The following is a 13,973-nucleotide window of genomic DNA, read 5'->3' as shown; positions in this document are numbered from 1 at the left end:
CAACAAGTACACATATCATAAAATACACTTTTTTTTTTCCTGTCTTTAAGGCTGTACCCACAATACATGGAAGTTCCCAGGCTTGGGGTCAAATCGGAGCTACAGCTGCCAGCCTACACCAGACTGACTTGCGACTTGGGATCTGAGCCACATCTGTGACTTACACCACAGCTCATGACAACGCCAGATCCATTAACCCACTGAGCAAGGCCACGGATCAAACCCGAGTCCTCATGGATACTAGTCGGGTTCCTTACCACTGAGCCACGATGGGAACTCCAAAATTTACTCTTTTTTTTTTTTTTTTGTCTTTTTTGTTGTTGTTGTTATTGTTGCTATTTCTTGGGCCGCTCCCGCGGCATATGGAGGTTCCCAGGCTAGGGGTTGAATCGGAGCTGTAGCCACCGGCCTACGCCAGAGCCACAGCAACGCGGGATCCGAGCCGCGTCTGCAACCTACACCACAGCTCACGGCAACGCCGGATCATTAACCCACTGAGCGAGGGCAGGGACCGAACCCGCAACCTCATGGTTCCTAGTTGGATTCGTTAACCACTGTGCCACGACGGGAACTCCCAAAATTTACTCTTTTAAAGTGTATAATTCGGTAGTTTTTAGTGCATTCACATATGGTTTCCAACCATTACTGCTATCTAATGCCATAACATTTTCATTGATCCAGAGAGCGTGTCTTATCCTTTAGCAGCTACTCTTAACTCTCCTGTCCTCCAGCCCTTGGCAGCTACTAATCTGTTTTCTGTCTCTATGGATTTGCCTATTCTGGACATTTTCTAGAAACAGAATCATGTGGTTTATGGCTTTCTGTATCTGGCTTCTGTCACTTAGCATAATGTTTTCAGCTCCATCCATTTGTTGCATATATAAGTATGTCATCCTTTTTTATGCTGAATAATATTCTCGTGTAGATGCACCACATTTGGCCTATCCATTCACCAGTTAATGGACATTTCATTTGTTCTTGCTTTTCACCTGTTAGGAATGATGCTGCTGTAAACATTTGTGAACAGGTTTTGCCTAGACATGTGTTTTCACTTTCTTGGGAACATACCTAAAAGTGTAATTGCTAGGTTACATGGTAATGTCTCTACCATTTACGTTCCTACCGGCGAGGTAGGAGGGTTCCAGTTTCCCTACATCTTGGTAACACTTGTCTGTCTTTTTCATTATAGCCATCCTATGAGTGTGAAATAGGATCCCATTTTTTTGATTTTCATTTCCCTAGTGACTAATGGTGTTGAACATCTTTTCACATCTTCATTGACCATTTGTATATCTTCTTTGGATAAATGTCCATTCAGATCCCTTGTCCATCTTCTAGTTGGGTCGTTTGTCTTTTTATTATTTAGTTGAGAATTCTTTATATATTTTTATTGCATGTATGATTTACAAATATTTTTTCCTGTCCTATGGGTTGTCTTTCACTTTCTTGGTAGTATCATTCACAGCACAGAAGTTTTTCATGTTGAAGATATCCAATTTATTTATTTATTGTTTATGCTTTTGATGTCATATCTAAGAAACCATTGCCTGACCCACAGTGAAGATTTATTTATACCCATTCTGAGAGTTTTATAATTTTAGCTATTGTATGTAGTAGATCTGTGGTCTATTTTGAATTGCCTTTTTTTTGCTATTTTAGTGCCGCACCCACAGCATGTGGAGGTTCCCAGGCTGGGGTCACATTGGAGCCAAAGCTTCTGGCCTATACCACAACCACAGCAATGTGGGATCCAAGCCACATCTGTGACCAACACCACAGCTCATGGCAATGCTGGTTCCTTAACCCACTGAACAAGGCTAGGGATCAGACCCACGTCCTCATGGATCCTAGTCGAGTTCGTTAACCACTGAATGATGGGAACTTGATGAATTGCTCTTTGTGTACGGTGTGAGGTAGGGGGTCTAATTTCATTCTTTCACTTGAGAATATCCAGTTGTTCCTGAATCATTTGTTGAAAACATTGTTCTTTTTCTCAGTGATGAGTAATTTTGGCACCCTTGTCAAAAACCTGTGGCCGTAAATTGAGGGTTTATTTCTGGATTCTTCTATTCTGTATGTCTGTCCTTATGTCAGTAGCACATCATTATGAATATACTATAGCTTTTCAGTCAGTTTTGAAATCAGGAACTGTGAGCTTTCCAACTTTGCTCTCCCTTTATCAAGATTATTTTGGTTAGTCTGGTCCCTTGCGTTTCCATATCTATTTGATTTTTGTTTTTTGGCCATACCCACCATCTGGAAGTTCCCGGGTCAGGGATCAAATCCGAGCCACAGCTGCAACCTACACCACAGCTGTGACAACACTGGATCCTTAACCTGATGCACCACAACAGGAAATCCCTTCCTATCTATTTTGAAACTAGCTTTCAGTTTTCTGCAAAAGAGTCAGCTTGGATTTTGAAAGGAATTGGTTGAATCTATAGATCCGTCTGTAGTTGGCAATATTTCTATCTTAACATTGTCTTCTAATCCATGAACATGAGATTCCTTTCCAGTTATTTATATACTCTTTAATTTTTTTCAGCAGTCTTTTATAGTTTGCAGTATATTGAAAGTCTTGCGTTTCTTTTGTTAAGGTTATTCCTCGGTGTTTTATTCTTTTGATGGTACTGTAGATGGAATTCGTATATGTAATGCTCCTGATTTTTAAAAGATGGCCTGATTTGTTTCCTCCCTTTCTCAGAAATGTGCTGGCAAGTGCATCAGCTGATAACACCGTAATCCTGTGGGATATGTCTCTGGGGAAGCCAGCGGCAAGCCTTGCCGTACACACGGACAAGGTAAGATGATTAAGTGGGTCAAAGGGATGCTAAAAAATCTGAGACGTGGATTGGCTACAAATAATCCTGAACGTTTAGATTGGGCTTGTGAATCACAGAGTGCTTTGACATGCTGTCTCCCGGGCCCTCACGGAGCCCTTTTTGATAGTTACAGTGACCCATCTCAGAGATGCGGAAAGGTGAAGCGACTGGGGACATCAGTGCTTTGCAGCATGTTTAAGAGGCTCCTAGAAAGGGGTGAAGGGGCGTATCTGTCACCAGATGGGGTTAAAGAATTTAACATGTTACTCCAGAACTCAAGGATCTTAGGTATGATGCACATTGTGAAACTTCTGAAACCCATAGGGTTGCTTAGGGAGTTTGTCCACTCTGCTTTTTTTTTTTTTTTGCTTTTTGGCCACATCTGCAGCATATGGAAGTTCCCAGGCTAGGAGTCAAATAGGAGCTGCAGCTGCTGGTCTACACCACAGCCACAGCAACACTGGTTCCTTTAACGCACTGACCAAGGCCAGGGATTGAACCCACATCCTCATGCATACTAGTCAGATTCTTAACCCCCCAAGCTACAATGGGAATTCCTTTTCTTCTAATTAACATTTGAAGGGCATATGTGTTCTGCTAAGCACACTTTGGAGAATGCTGCATTGTCTCTTTAAGAGTCAGCCTTTATTCCCAAGTATGTTTTGCCTTTTTGATTAGGCAGTGCATTCATATTTCTTTAAATAGTATTGAATTTCAAGGGGAAAAACTTGTAGAAATACTGTCAAATTGGTTATTACCAGCTATTGGGCACGTTTACCAAAACTGAACAAACGTTAACCTGTTCATTTATGTTCCTTTCTTTTAGGTCCAGACTCTCCAGTTTCACCCATTTGAAGCACAGACTCTGATTTCTGGATCATATGACAAGTAAGAAAGCATTTCAGGAATTATTACTGCTGTTTTTATCCTCTTGAACTAATCCAGAAAGGTATCACTTGATGCGTAGATGGAATTTATTACTTGAGGGTCCTGTTTAAATTTTTAGTAGTACTCATTGTCCTGTCAGCTTGATCCTTTCGGTCTGTAAGAGAGTATGGTTCCGTTATGATAAGGTAGTTTCTAACTGGCAGCTGCTTTGCTTTTCAGAGGGTGTGTGTGAGTTAGCCATGGTGGTGGCAGAAGCCATTCCACAATTCAGTGACTTAAAGCAGTGAACATCTCTTTCTCATCCTCTGTGAGGGTGAGCTCATCTAGGCCAGATTCAACTGGTAGCTCTGCTAATCTTGGCTTGTTTAGCTGGACCTGGAGACCTGGCTGCCTCCTCATGTTTCACATCCACGGGGGACCAACAGGCTGGACCATATGTGTTGTCACAGTGGGATCGGAAGTACAAGGAGAGACGCCAAGGCCTCTTAAGACCTGGGCTCACACCACACACACACACACACACACACACACACGTCTGTCCTACTCACTTGGCCACACACACACACACACACACACGTCTGTCCTACTCACTTGGCCAAAACCAACCTCACATGGAGTGGGATTTGAACCCTGCCTTTAGGGTAGGAACTTGCAGTCCGGCACAGGGGCCTGGCTGGTCGCGTGTGCTCCTTTTTAAACCTGGGGCTCCAGGGGGAGAGGTAGGTGGTAGGAACAGAAAACAACTTAGTCGTCATTTGATTCCTTATCCTTTTGAAAGTACTGGCAGTTTTGAGTTGGGATGCATGCAGAATTACAAAGGTCTATCCATCACTTCCCCCAAGGTAGTAACCTGCTGAGACAGGAGTTATCTGGCTCTGAGCCCTACTGGGAAAGGGAAACTGCGCTGTTCTTTCAGGACTAGAGAGGATTCAGTCTGGAGAAGGTCACAGCCACTGTGACAGCCAGAGCTACCACTGCCTTCAAGTGACAGGACCAGAGTCCCCCAATTAGTAGAAATCCACTCATCTCTTCTTTTAGAACCTTAAAATAGGCTTTAAGTCATTGAATCTTGATTTCACAGTGTTGTTTTATTACCATTTCATTATAATAAACTTAAAACATAGAGGGGAATTGATTTCTTAAAACTCCAACTTTGCTTGAATGTGTCCAGGTCAGTGGCTTTGTATGACTGCCGAAGTCCAGATGAAAGCCATCGAATGTGGCGATTCAGTGGGCAGATTGAGAGAGTGACTTGGAATCACTTTTCCCCTTGTCATTTTTTGGTAAGAATGTGCATGTTACTGTTGGTTTATCCAGGTTATTAACAGTTAGTTCCATTATAGAGAGAATCTCTGAAGAGCTTTTCCTATATTAACAGTGTTCAATATTTGGATTTGGGGATAAAATATATATTTTTTAAACAAGAGAACAGTGGATTTGCTGCAGAAAAAACAGTAAAGTGTATGTATGTGATTTTGATTATTTGCAACCATTCCAAAGTGTGCCACATTAGTCGTAATAATTAGTTGGTAATTGTAAAATTATTTGAAATATTAAGCATGGCTAACATTCTTACTGTGTTTTTTCAGTAGTTCAGTCAGTCCAAGAAAATATTTTTATTTAAATATTACTACTTAGGAGTTCCCTGGTGGCCTAGTGGTTAAAGATTTGGTATTGTCACTGCTATGGCTCAGGTTTGATCCCCATGCCATGGGTATGGCCCCCCAAAATTTAAAAACAAGTAGATATTAGTACTTAAATGGAGCTCCGATGATGAGAATGCTAGCCCATTTAATTAATATAGCTCTTAATGTACCACTAGCTCCTAGATAGGAAGAAAGTGTATGCTCACTCTAAATACCCTAAATATCGGGAGGATAATGGTTTTCCATGTGGCATCCAAAGATGTCACTGACATTTCAGTCCATGGAAAAATAAACCCCAGCTTTTATCCAGAAGGGAAGATTAAAGAAATTTTTATACATCCATATATTTCCTGATTTTCCTAGAGCAAATGCATAGTGCTTTGTAAAAGAGGGAAAGAATTCTTTAAAAAAAAAAAAAAAAAGCTTTCTTAAAATAATGTGACCAGTTTTAATAAGGTTCTTGCAATTGTGATTCTGGGAACATTTAATCTCAGCTCCGCCCAAAGGTGCCTGCAGTTCCCAGCTGAGCCGCCTCAGCCAGATTCCATTTTAAAATGATCAGGAGTGAAGTCCCAGTTACATTTGAATGTTGTGTTGAACTTTGGTTCTCAGCAGGTACACGTATTTCCTAGGTTGTTTGCTAACAAGTGGTCACCATCAGCGCCAAAGTCACAGGTACTTAGGGAAATGGAAAGTGATCCAAAAAATGGCTGACCTCCTTCGCTCCAGTCTCAGAGGATAGACCTTCCTCCTCCTGGTCCCCATCCATAGCCCCACCTTCAAGATTACGTCAGTTTCCTTTTTTTCCCTCCCTTTTTCCTGTCCTGACTGTTGCCCTTGGCCCGTCTCTAGGCTCACGTCTCTCTCGCCCATCCCTAACTAGGTCTGTCCCTTCATTTCTTCAGCGTGTTCTCTGCCTTTGTTCTCATCTGATTAAATCTCTTTGTCAGAATATCGACAGCATTGTCACTCCTTTCTTCAGAACCCCTGTTTCTTTGGCTTTCTTGACATTCTTTGTTGTTCCCTCCCCCCTTCGATTCTTTCTTCTGTGAGCTTCTCCTCAGCCTCTGCCGTAAGTGGCTGTGCTCTCTGGGCCTCTGTCCTCAACACGCTGCTCTTTTAACTCTGTGATCCTGGACCATGTCCCCTCTGTTCTCACGGACGTAGCATCCACATCTCTCACCCTAGTCCATGTCACTGCTCATACATATCCGGCTGCCTCATAGATCAGCTGAACTAGTCCATGGAAGAGCCAGCTCGGCTTATCCAGAAGTAAATTCTTTATGTCCATGTTAATTTTTAATAAGCTCCTCAGGTAAGTCAGGTCCATAGCTGATTTTCACAATGATTTGTGCTGTTTACCCATGGCTAAATTTTGTCGTGTAACATTGTCTTGCCCATCCTTTTGACTTTTTCCAGGCCAGTACAGATGACGGCTTTGTGTATAACTTGGATGCACGTTCAGACAAGCCAATTTTTACACTCAATGCACACAACGATGAGATCTCTGGTGAGCAGCAGTACTGTTCCTTTCTGTTACCTTAGGATGAAGTAAATCTGTTTCAGAGTGAGAGTCCGCACTGATCCTATGTTCCTTTAGGTCTTGATCTAAGCAGTCAAATCAAGGGCTGTCTTGTGACCGCATCCGCAGACAAGTACGTGAAGATCTGGGACATATTAGGAGACAGGCCAAGTCTGGTTCACTCTAGGGACATGAAAATGGTAAGAATATCCCTGGGTATTTCTGTTTCTGACCTATTGTTAGCCTTTCTCTAGGAAACATTACATGTAAGACTATGGATTAGTTGGGAAGTTAGTTTGCGGGTTAATCACATCCATGGGAGTTTTATAACTTTGGATGGTTTTGGGAGAATTCATTGGCTATCTGGTTCCTTTTCCAAATCATATGATTAACAGTTCGCTTGTTGAAAACAAAGATGATAAGGAAAGGAGGTGGTTTTCTAGGACACAGGTGGAAGAGCCGCAACTTTTAACCCTAAAATCAGGACCAGCCCAGGAAATCTTGAACCTTTAGGGCACCATAGCTGTTGAGGTCAGTTTATCACCTACCTCTTTGAATACAAACTAGTTCTTAATACATTGAAATTATTATATAGTAGCAAAAGTTCTAGAAATAACTGGAATGCATTTGTTTATCAAATATTTATTGAGTCCATATTCTATACCAGGGACGGAATTATAAAAATTGCAGACCTAGAATACAACACAGCTGTTTAAAGTTATAGGTATATATGTATGTATATAAATATTTGTGGAAAAGCAGGTTAAAGAGCAGTTTTCATAGTATTATCACATGCATATATTTTTACTTATGTGCTTGTATGCTTAGATAAATATCTAAAAGACCCTGTCCCAAAACATGAACAGCTGATTATCTAAGTGATTTTCATACTTTTTCTTGTTACTATTTTCTAGGATGCATGTGTGTTACCTAGTAATAAAGTTAAAAAAAATTTTTTAGGAGTTCCCCTTGTGGCTCAGTGGAAACGAATCCAACTAATATCCATGAGGATGCAGGTTCAATCCCTGGCCTCTCAGTGGGTTAACAATTGGCTTTTCTGTGAGCTGTGGTATAAATCATGGAGGCAGCTCAGATCTGGCGTTGCTGTGGTGTAAGCTGGCAGCTATAGTTCCCATGCAACCCCTAGTCCTGGAACTTCCATATGCCGCAGGCACAGCTCTTTAAAAAAGAAAAAAAAAAGATGATTTAATAATGCTATCTGGTATTAGCACCACTACTTGGAAGATGGAAGTTTCTGGGAGTATCTAAGAGCTTAACTAGGAAATCCCTATCACAGTGATAAATGGCGATGAGAGACCTGAGTGGTCAGAGTATACTCGGTCCTCCCAGACCGTCCATCATGCTGAACTTGTCCAGCTTTGCATTGTAGTGATAATCCTTCCCAATTGAATTACCTTTGCAGGAAGCTCGAAAGAGATACTGGCGAGTCGGCTTTGAGTAACCATTCAGATCATAGGTTCTTGCAGACAGGAGTAGGGATAGAGGTTGGGGCTCCCTGGCAAGACTGAAATCACTGGCTCTATGTTTCTTCTTCTCAGGGAGTTCTCTTCTGTTCTTCCTGTTGCCCTGATTTGCCATTTATTTATGCCTTTGGAGGTCAGAAGGAAGGGCTTCGGGTCTGGGATATAAGCACAGTCGCTTCAGGTAAGAATGTTAATTTTGTGCTTTTTCTGGATGAGTTCTGTAAGAGCTAACAGAATGTGCAGCTTGCGTACCTTTAGGAGATTGCAGAGGTAGAGCCAGTGTGCGTCCTGTAGTACAGACTGCTCAGGGAATAAACAGGGTCAAACTGGAATACAAATAAGTTTATCTTCACAGTTTTAGATGTAGTTCATTTAAAAAACATCTCTGACGTTTCAGTTGTGGCTCAGCAATCAACTAGTAGCCTTGAGGATGTGGGTTTCAATTCCAGGCCTCGCTCAGTGGGTTAAGGGTGCAGTGTTGCTGCAAAGTGCAGGGAAGGTCAGATGCAGCTTGGATCCAGCATGGCTGTGGTACAGGCTGGCAGCTCCAATTTGACTCCTAGCCTAGGAACTTCCGTATGTTGTGGATTCAGCCCTAAAAAGGAAAAAAAAAAAAATCTTTATGACAAAATTTGACTTTAAAAATTGAAAGATTTTATAGGAAAGTTGGAAGGATATATATATAGTATGGTCTCAAAGAATGGCCCTCCTCTTCCCAGTGTGAATAAATCTGCCTTTTCGGCTACTTCCTACAAAATCCAGCTTTCCCAAAGAGGCCAGTCTGTTCCCTTCAGAGGAGCCTTGCTGCTTGTATTTTACATTGATGTAATCAGGAAGGCCGTAGTCCCACTATCTGATTCCTGAATCTTACCTCCCACGAAGAAAAAAAAGGTTCTGTTCTGGTCATGGTACAGAGAGAGGGTGAAAGCAGGCAACGATCAGACGTAGAATAAGGGAAGGAGTCGCTGCTCTGAGGGACTAGACACCTGTTATCAAAGAAAATGCAAAAAAAGCCAATTTAAAACATAATTCAGAACATTATCTTGTCCTGCTGAGTGGGTTACTTTCCCAACTTAGAAGGTAGTATATTTTCAAAACAAAACCACCACAGGGTGGAGAACCTCATTGCTCATCTCTGCATTTTAGTCTTTTTATATTGCAATCCCTTAGTTTTCTGATACAGTTGTTTTCTTAACTATTTATTTCTGTTTTAGTAAATGAAGCATTTGGAAGACGAGAGAGGCTTGTTCTTGGCAATACAAGAAATTCATCTATTAGTGGCCCTTTTGGGAACAGGAGCTCAGAAACACCAATGGAGTCTTAATGAAGATCATACAATTTCCTGTTTTATTTATCATAACTCGGTTTTTAAAAGCTGGCCTAAAGGTGTTCCTGCGTTGCCGCAGCCAAGAAAATGACTGACAGAACTGCCTGACATTCCTCTCTGCAGCTACAGTGGCAGCAAAACAAGGCTGGTCTTTGTGCTTACCTTTCAAGCATGTGGTGTGGTGGGCTCCACTTGCGTTTCTGGAAAGGGATAATAAAGAATTTTTAAAAGTAATTCCTTAAGCATGCCGTCTGTCACAGGTAATCTAGGCTTATAAAATACGTAGTATTTCATAGAATTTTAAAATAAGGAAATCTTTTAATCTTAAAAGATGGGTAAACCCAGGCCTGGAAAGGTGGTGATTAGGCCAAGGTTGCACAGTAGACCATGAACATAGGCAGGTTCCCCAGGGACTGCCCTTTCCTGACTGACCTGCAAGTTAATGCTCATGATTTAGAAGTGGCATAAGTGCTGCTTTTTTACAAGGGGCATGACTTTTTTGTCCTTAGCATGACATTCAGTGTTAACAAAAGAGACGTTATGTAGTGATAAAGAGGTCAATCCAACAAGAGCCAGTTTTTTGGAAAGATAAAATCGAGAAGTCTTTGGCTTGACTTAACGGAAATCTTTCTTTTTAGGGCTGCACCTGCGGCATATGGAAGTTCCGAGGCCAGAGGTCAACTCAGAGCTGCAGCTGCCAGACTGTGCCACAGCCACAGCAATGCCAGACCTGAGCCGCACCTGAGAGCTTCGCCACAGCTCGAAGCAACACTGGGTCTTTAACCCATTGAGTGAGGCCAGGGATCCAACCCACCTCCTCATGGATACTAATCAGGTTCTTAACCCTCTGAGCCACAATGGTAACTCCACAAAAGTTCTTGAGACAACACACTGGATAACCTAGCAAGACTGAGTCAATAAGAAATAGAAGATCTGAACACACCTAGTAAGGATATTGAATCAGTAATCAAAAACCTCCCAGCACACCAGTGTCCGGGACCAGATGGCCTCACTGGTATAGTGTACCAAACAAAGAAAAATTAATACCAACAGCTCTCAAACATTTCCAAAAAATACAAGAGGAGGGAATACTTCCAAACTAGTTCTAGAAGGCCAGCATTACCTTGATATCAAAACCAGACAAGGACGTCATGAGAAAAGAAAATTACAGGCCCCTATCCCTGATAAATACAGATGCAAACCGAATTCAACAATACATCAAAAGGATCATATGCCATGATCAAGTGAGGTTTACCCAGGGATGCAAGGACAGTTCAACACCTGCAGATCAGTTGCTGTGACACACCACATTAACAGGAAGGATAAAAGTCACAGGATCATCTGAATAGATGCAAAAAATTTTTTAACAAATCCAATACCCATTTGTGATAAAAATTCATACAAAGTGGATACTCAGGGAATGTACTTGAACATTATTAATAAAGGCCACATACGACAAGTCCACAACTAACATCTCAGTGATAAAAAGCTGAAAGCTTATTTCTCTAGATCAGGAACGAGGAGGCCCACATTCACCACTGCATTCAACAGAATAGAGGAGACCCTACCTACCCAGAGCAATTAGGAAAAATAAAAAGCATCCAAATCAGGAAGCAGTGAAATTGTCACTGTTTGCAGGCAACATAATATGTATAGAAAATCCCAGAGACTCTACTAAAAAACTTTCAGCTAATAAATTCAGAAAGTTGCAGGATACAGAACCAGTATACAGAAATCTGTTTTGTCTATACGCCAATAACAGACTATCAGAAAAGAGATGAAGAAAGCAATCCCACTTACAGTTGCATCAAAAAGAATAAACTAGGAGGTCACCTGTGGCACAGCCGGTTAAGGATCCAGTGTTGTCATTGCAGTAGCTTGGGTCACTGCTGTGGTGTGGGTTCGATCCCTGGCCTGGAAACTTCCACATACCACGGGCACACCTGGAAAAAATAGCCACCTAGGAGTACATTTAACCAAGGAGGTTTTAAAAACCTCTGTTGAAAACTGTAAGACACTGATGAAAGAAACTGAAGACACAAATACATGGAAGGATATTCAGTGCCCATGAATTAGATGAATACTGTTAAAATGCCCAAACTAACAAAAGCAATCTGCATGTTCAATGCAGCCCCTATTAAAATTCCAATGGCATTTTTCCACTGAAATAGAACAATCCTAAAATTTGTAGGGAACCACAAAAGATCCCAAATAGCCAAAGGAATCTTGAGAGAACAAAGTGAAATGCATCCTGCTTCCTGATTTCAAAGCTATAGTAATCCAAAGAGTATGATATTGGCATAAAAGCAGGCACAGATCAGTAGAATGGAATAACCCAGAAATAAACCCATACATAAAAACAGTTTACAACAAAGGACCAAGAACACATAGTAGGGAAAGGGCAGTCTCCAATAAATGGTGTTGAGAAAATGGACCTCTGTCTAGACCATACACATAAATTAACTCAGGATGGACTCGACCACTAGACCTGAGATCATAAAACCTAGAAGAAAACTAATTTTCTTGACAATGGCCTTGGCATTTTTTGGCTCTGACACAAAAAGCAAAGGAAACCAAAGTAAAAATAGACAAGTGGGAGTACATCAAACTAAAAAGCACCTGCACAGAAAAGGAAACCACCAACAAAATGAAAACGCAACCTAGTGAATGGGAGAAAATATTTGCAAATCATATATTTTGACCAAGAACTAGAAATTATAATTTAAAATCTGGCATAGAAAGACAATAAAAGGCGTTCCCATCGTGGCACAGCGAATCCGACTAGGAACCATGAGGTTGTGGGTTCGAGACCTGGCCTCGCTCAGTGGGTTAAGGATCCGGCATTGCCATGAGCTGTGATGTTAGGTCACAGACGCAATTTGGATCTGACGTTGCTGTACTGTGGCTGTGGCGTAGGCTGGCAGCTGTATCTCTGATTCAACCCCTAGCCTGGGAACCTCCATATGCCGCGAGTGCAGCCCTAAAGAGACAAAAATAAATAAAAATGACAAACTCCATAAATGGCTTTAACAGATTAGATATGACTGAAAAGAGAATGAAGAAAAAGATATGTAATTCCCTAGAAGAGGAGAAAAAGTGAATAGGACAGAAGCAATACATGCAAAATAACTGGCTAAAAACTTTCCAAGACTAATGATAGAAAAGCCTTTTTTTTTTTTTTGGCCGCACCTGCAGCACATGGAAGTACTCAGGCCAGGGTTTGACTCTGAGCCACAGCTGTGACCTGCACCACAGCTTTGGCAACACTGGCTCCTTTAACCCACTGTACCAGGCTGAGGATTGAACCCACACTGCCACCAGAGACAGCATCGTGGTGCAGTGGATTAATGATCTGGCATTGCCTCTGCAGCAGCTCAGGTCACTCCTGAGGCACAGGTTTGATACCTGGCCTGGCTCAGTGGGTTAAAGAATGTAGTGTTGTCACAGCTGTGGCTTGAGTTTGATCCCTGGCCTGGGAACTTCCATGTGCTGCAGGTGCAGCCAAAAAAATAATACACAAAAAATAATTCTCTGGCAAAAACTTAATCTAAGGAGTTGAAGTGCCTAGAAAATATTGATCAACAAATATTTGCAAACTATATGTCTCATAAGGGATTAAGATCCAAAATATGTAAAGAACTCATGTAACTCAGTAGCAAAAAACCAAAACAGTTAGAAATGGACAGGGTTCTGAATAAGACATTTTTCCAAGGAAGACACAGCTGCAGGTACATGAAATGGTATTCACCACCACTAATCAGGTAAACAGAAATCCAAGCCTCAACGAGGTGTCACCTCGCACTGGCTGGAATGGCTGTTACCAAAAAGACAAAAATAACTGTTAACAGGGTTGGCAGGGATCTGGAAAAAGGGAACGTTTGTGTACTGTTGGTACAGCCAGTATAAAAAATGGCATGGAGGGTCCTCAGAAAATTAAAAACAGCGCTAACATGATCCAGCAATTCTGCTTCTAGGTATTCATTTGGAGGAGATGAAAACACTAACTTGAAAAGATGTGCATGTATTTACTGAAGTGCTTGAATGCTTGTATTTATATCTGAAAGACCCTCTCCCAAAACATGAACAGCTGATTTCCTCACAGTGATAGTAATAATGAAATACACAAAAGATAAATAATTCTCTGATGAAAAAAAAATTAAGGAATAAAAGTGCCTAGAAAATGTTGATCAACATTTTTTTTCTTTTACGGCCACCCTGTGGCACATGGAGTTCCTGGGCCAGGGATCAGATCTGAGCCACAGCTGCGACCTACACCACGACTGC

At 41.5% G+C, this 13,973-nt stretch overlaps 1 protein-coding gene and 1 long non-coding RNA gene across 2 annotated transcripts in view; one reads left to right on the top strand and one right to left on the bottom strand.

Moving 5' to 3' along the window:
• Nucleotides 1-9,923, top strand: part of PWP1 (PWP1 homolog, endonuclein) — a 28,075-nt gene extending 18,152 nt beyond the window's left edge. The window contains exons 9-15 of the mRNA XM_003126076.5: nt 2,705-2,801; nt 3,649-3,710; nt 4,882-4,993; nt 6,776-6,866; nt 6,957-7,078; nt 8,438-8,543; nt 9,577-9,923. Of these exons, the coding sequence (XP_003126124.5) occupies nt 2,705-2,801; nt 3,649-3,710; nt 4,882-4,993; nt 6,776-6,866; nt 6,957-7,078; nt 8,438-8,543; nt 9,577-9,686 (700 nt within the window). The 3' untranslated portion in view covers nt 9,687-9,923. The remainder of the gene's footprint in view (nt 1-2,704; nt 2,802-3,648; nt 3,711-4,881; nt 4,994-6,775; nt 6,867-6,956; nt 7,079-8,437; nt 8,544-9,576) is intronic.
• On the bottom strand, nt 6,775-13,346 carry LOC146403157 (uncharacterized). Its single transcript, XR_014803136.1, has 3 exons — nt 9,852-13,346; nt 9,234-9,348; nt 6,775-8,957 (listed from the first exon to the last, which is right to left on the bottom strand). It is a non-coding gene; the product is annotated as an uncharacterized LOC146403157 (long non-coding RNA).
• Between the last annotated feature and the right edge of the window lie 627 nt (nt 13,347-13,973).

This window comes from Sus scrofa, chromosome 5 (genome assembly GCF_054392235.1).
Source record: "Sus scrofa isolate SSC_HxYL_T2T_F1_AM1 chromosome 5, Sscrofa_HxYL_maternal_Yorkshire_Landrace_v2.0, whole genome shotgun sequence".
Classification (NCBI taxonomy): Eukaryota; Metazoa; Chordata; class Mammalia; order Artiodactyla; family Suidae; genus Sus; species Sus scrofa.
The sequence above is the reverse complement of the archived record's forward strand: the minus strand, read 5'-3'. Positions and strand labels throughout refer to the sequence as shown.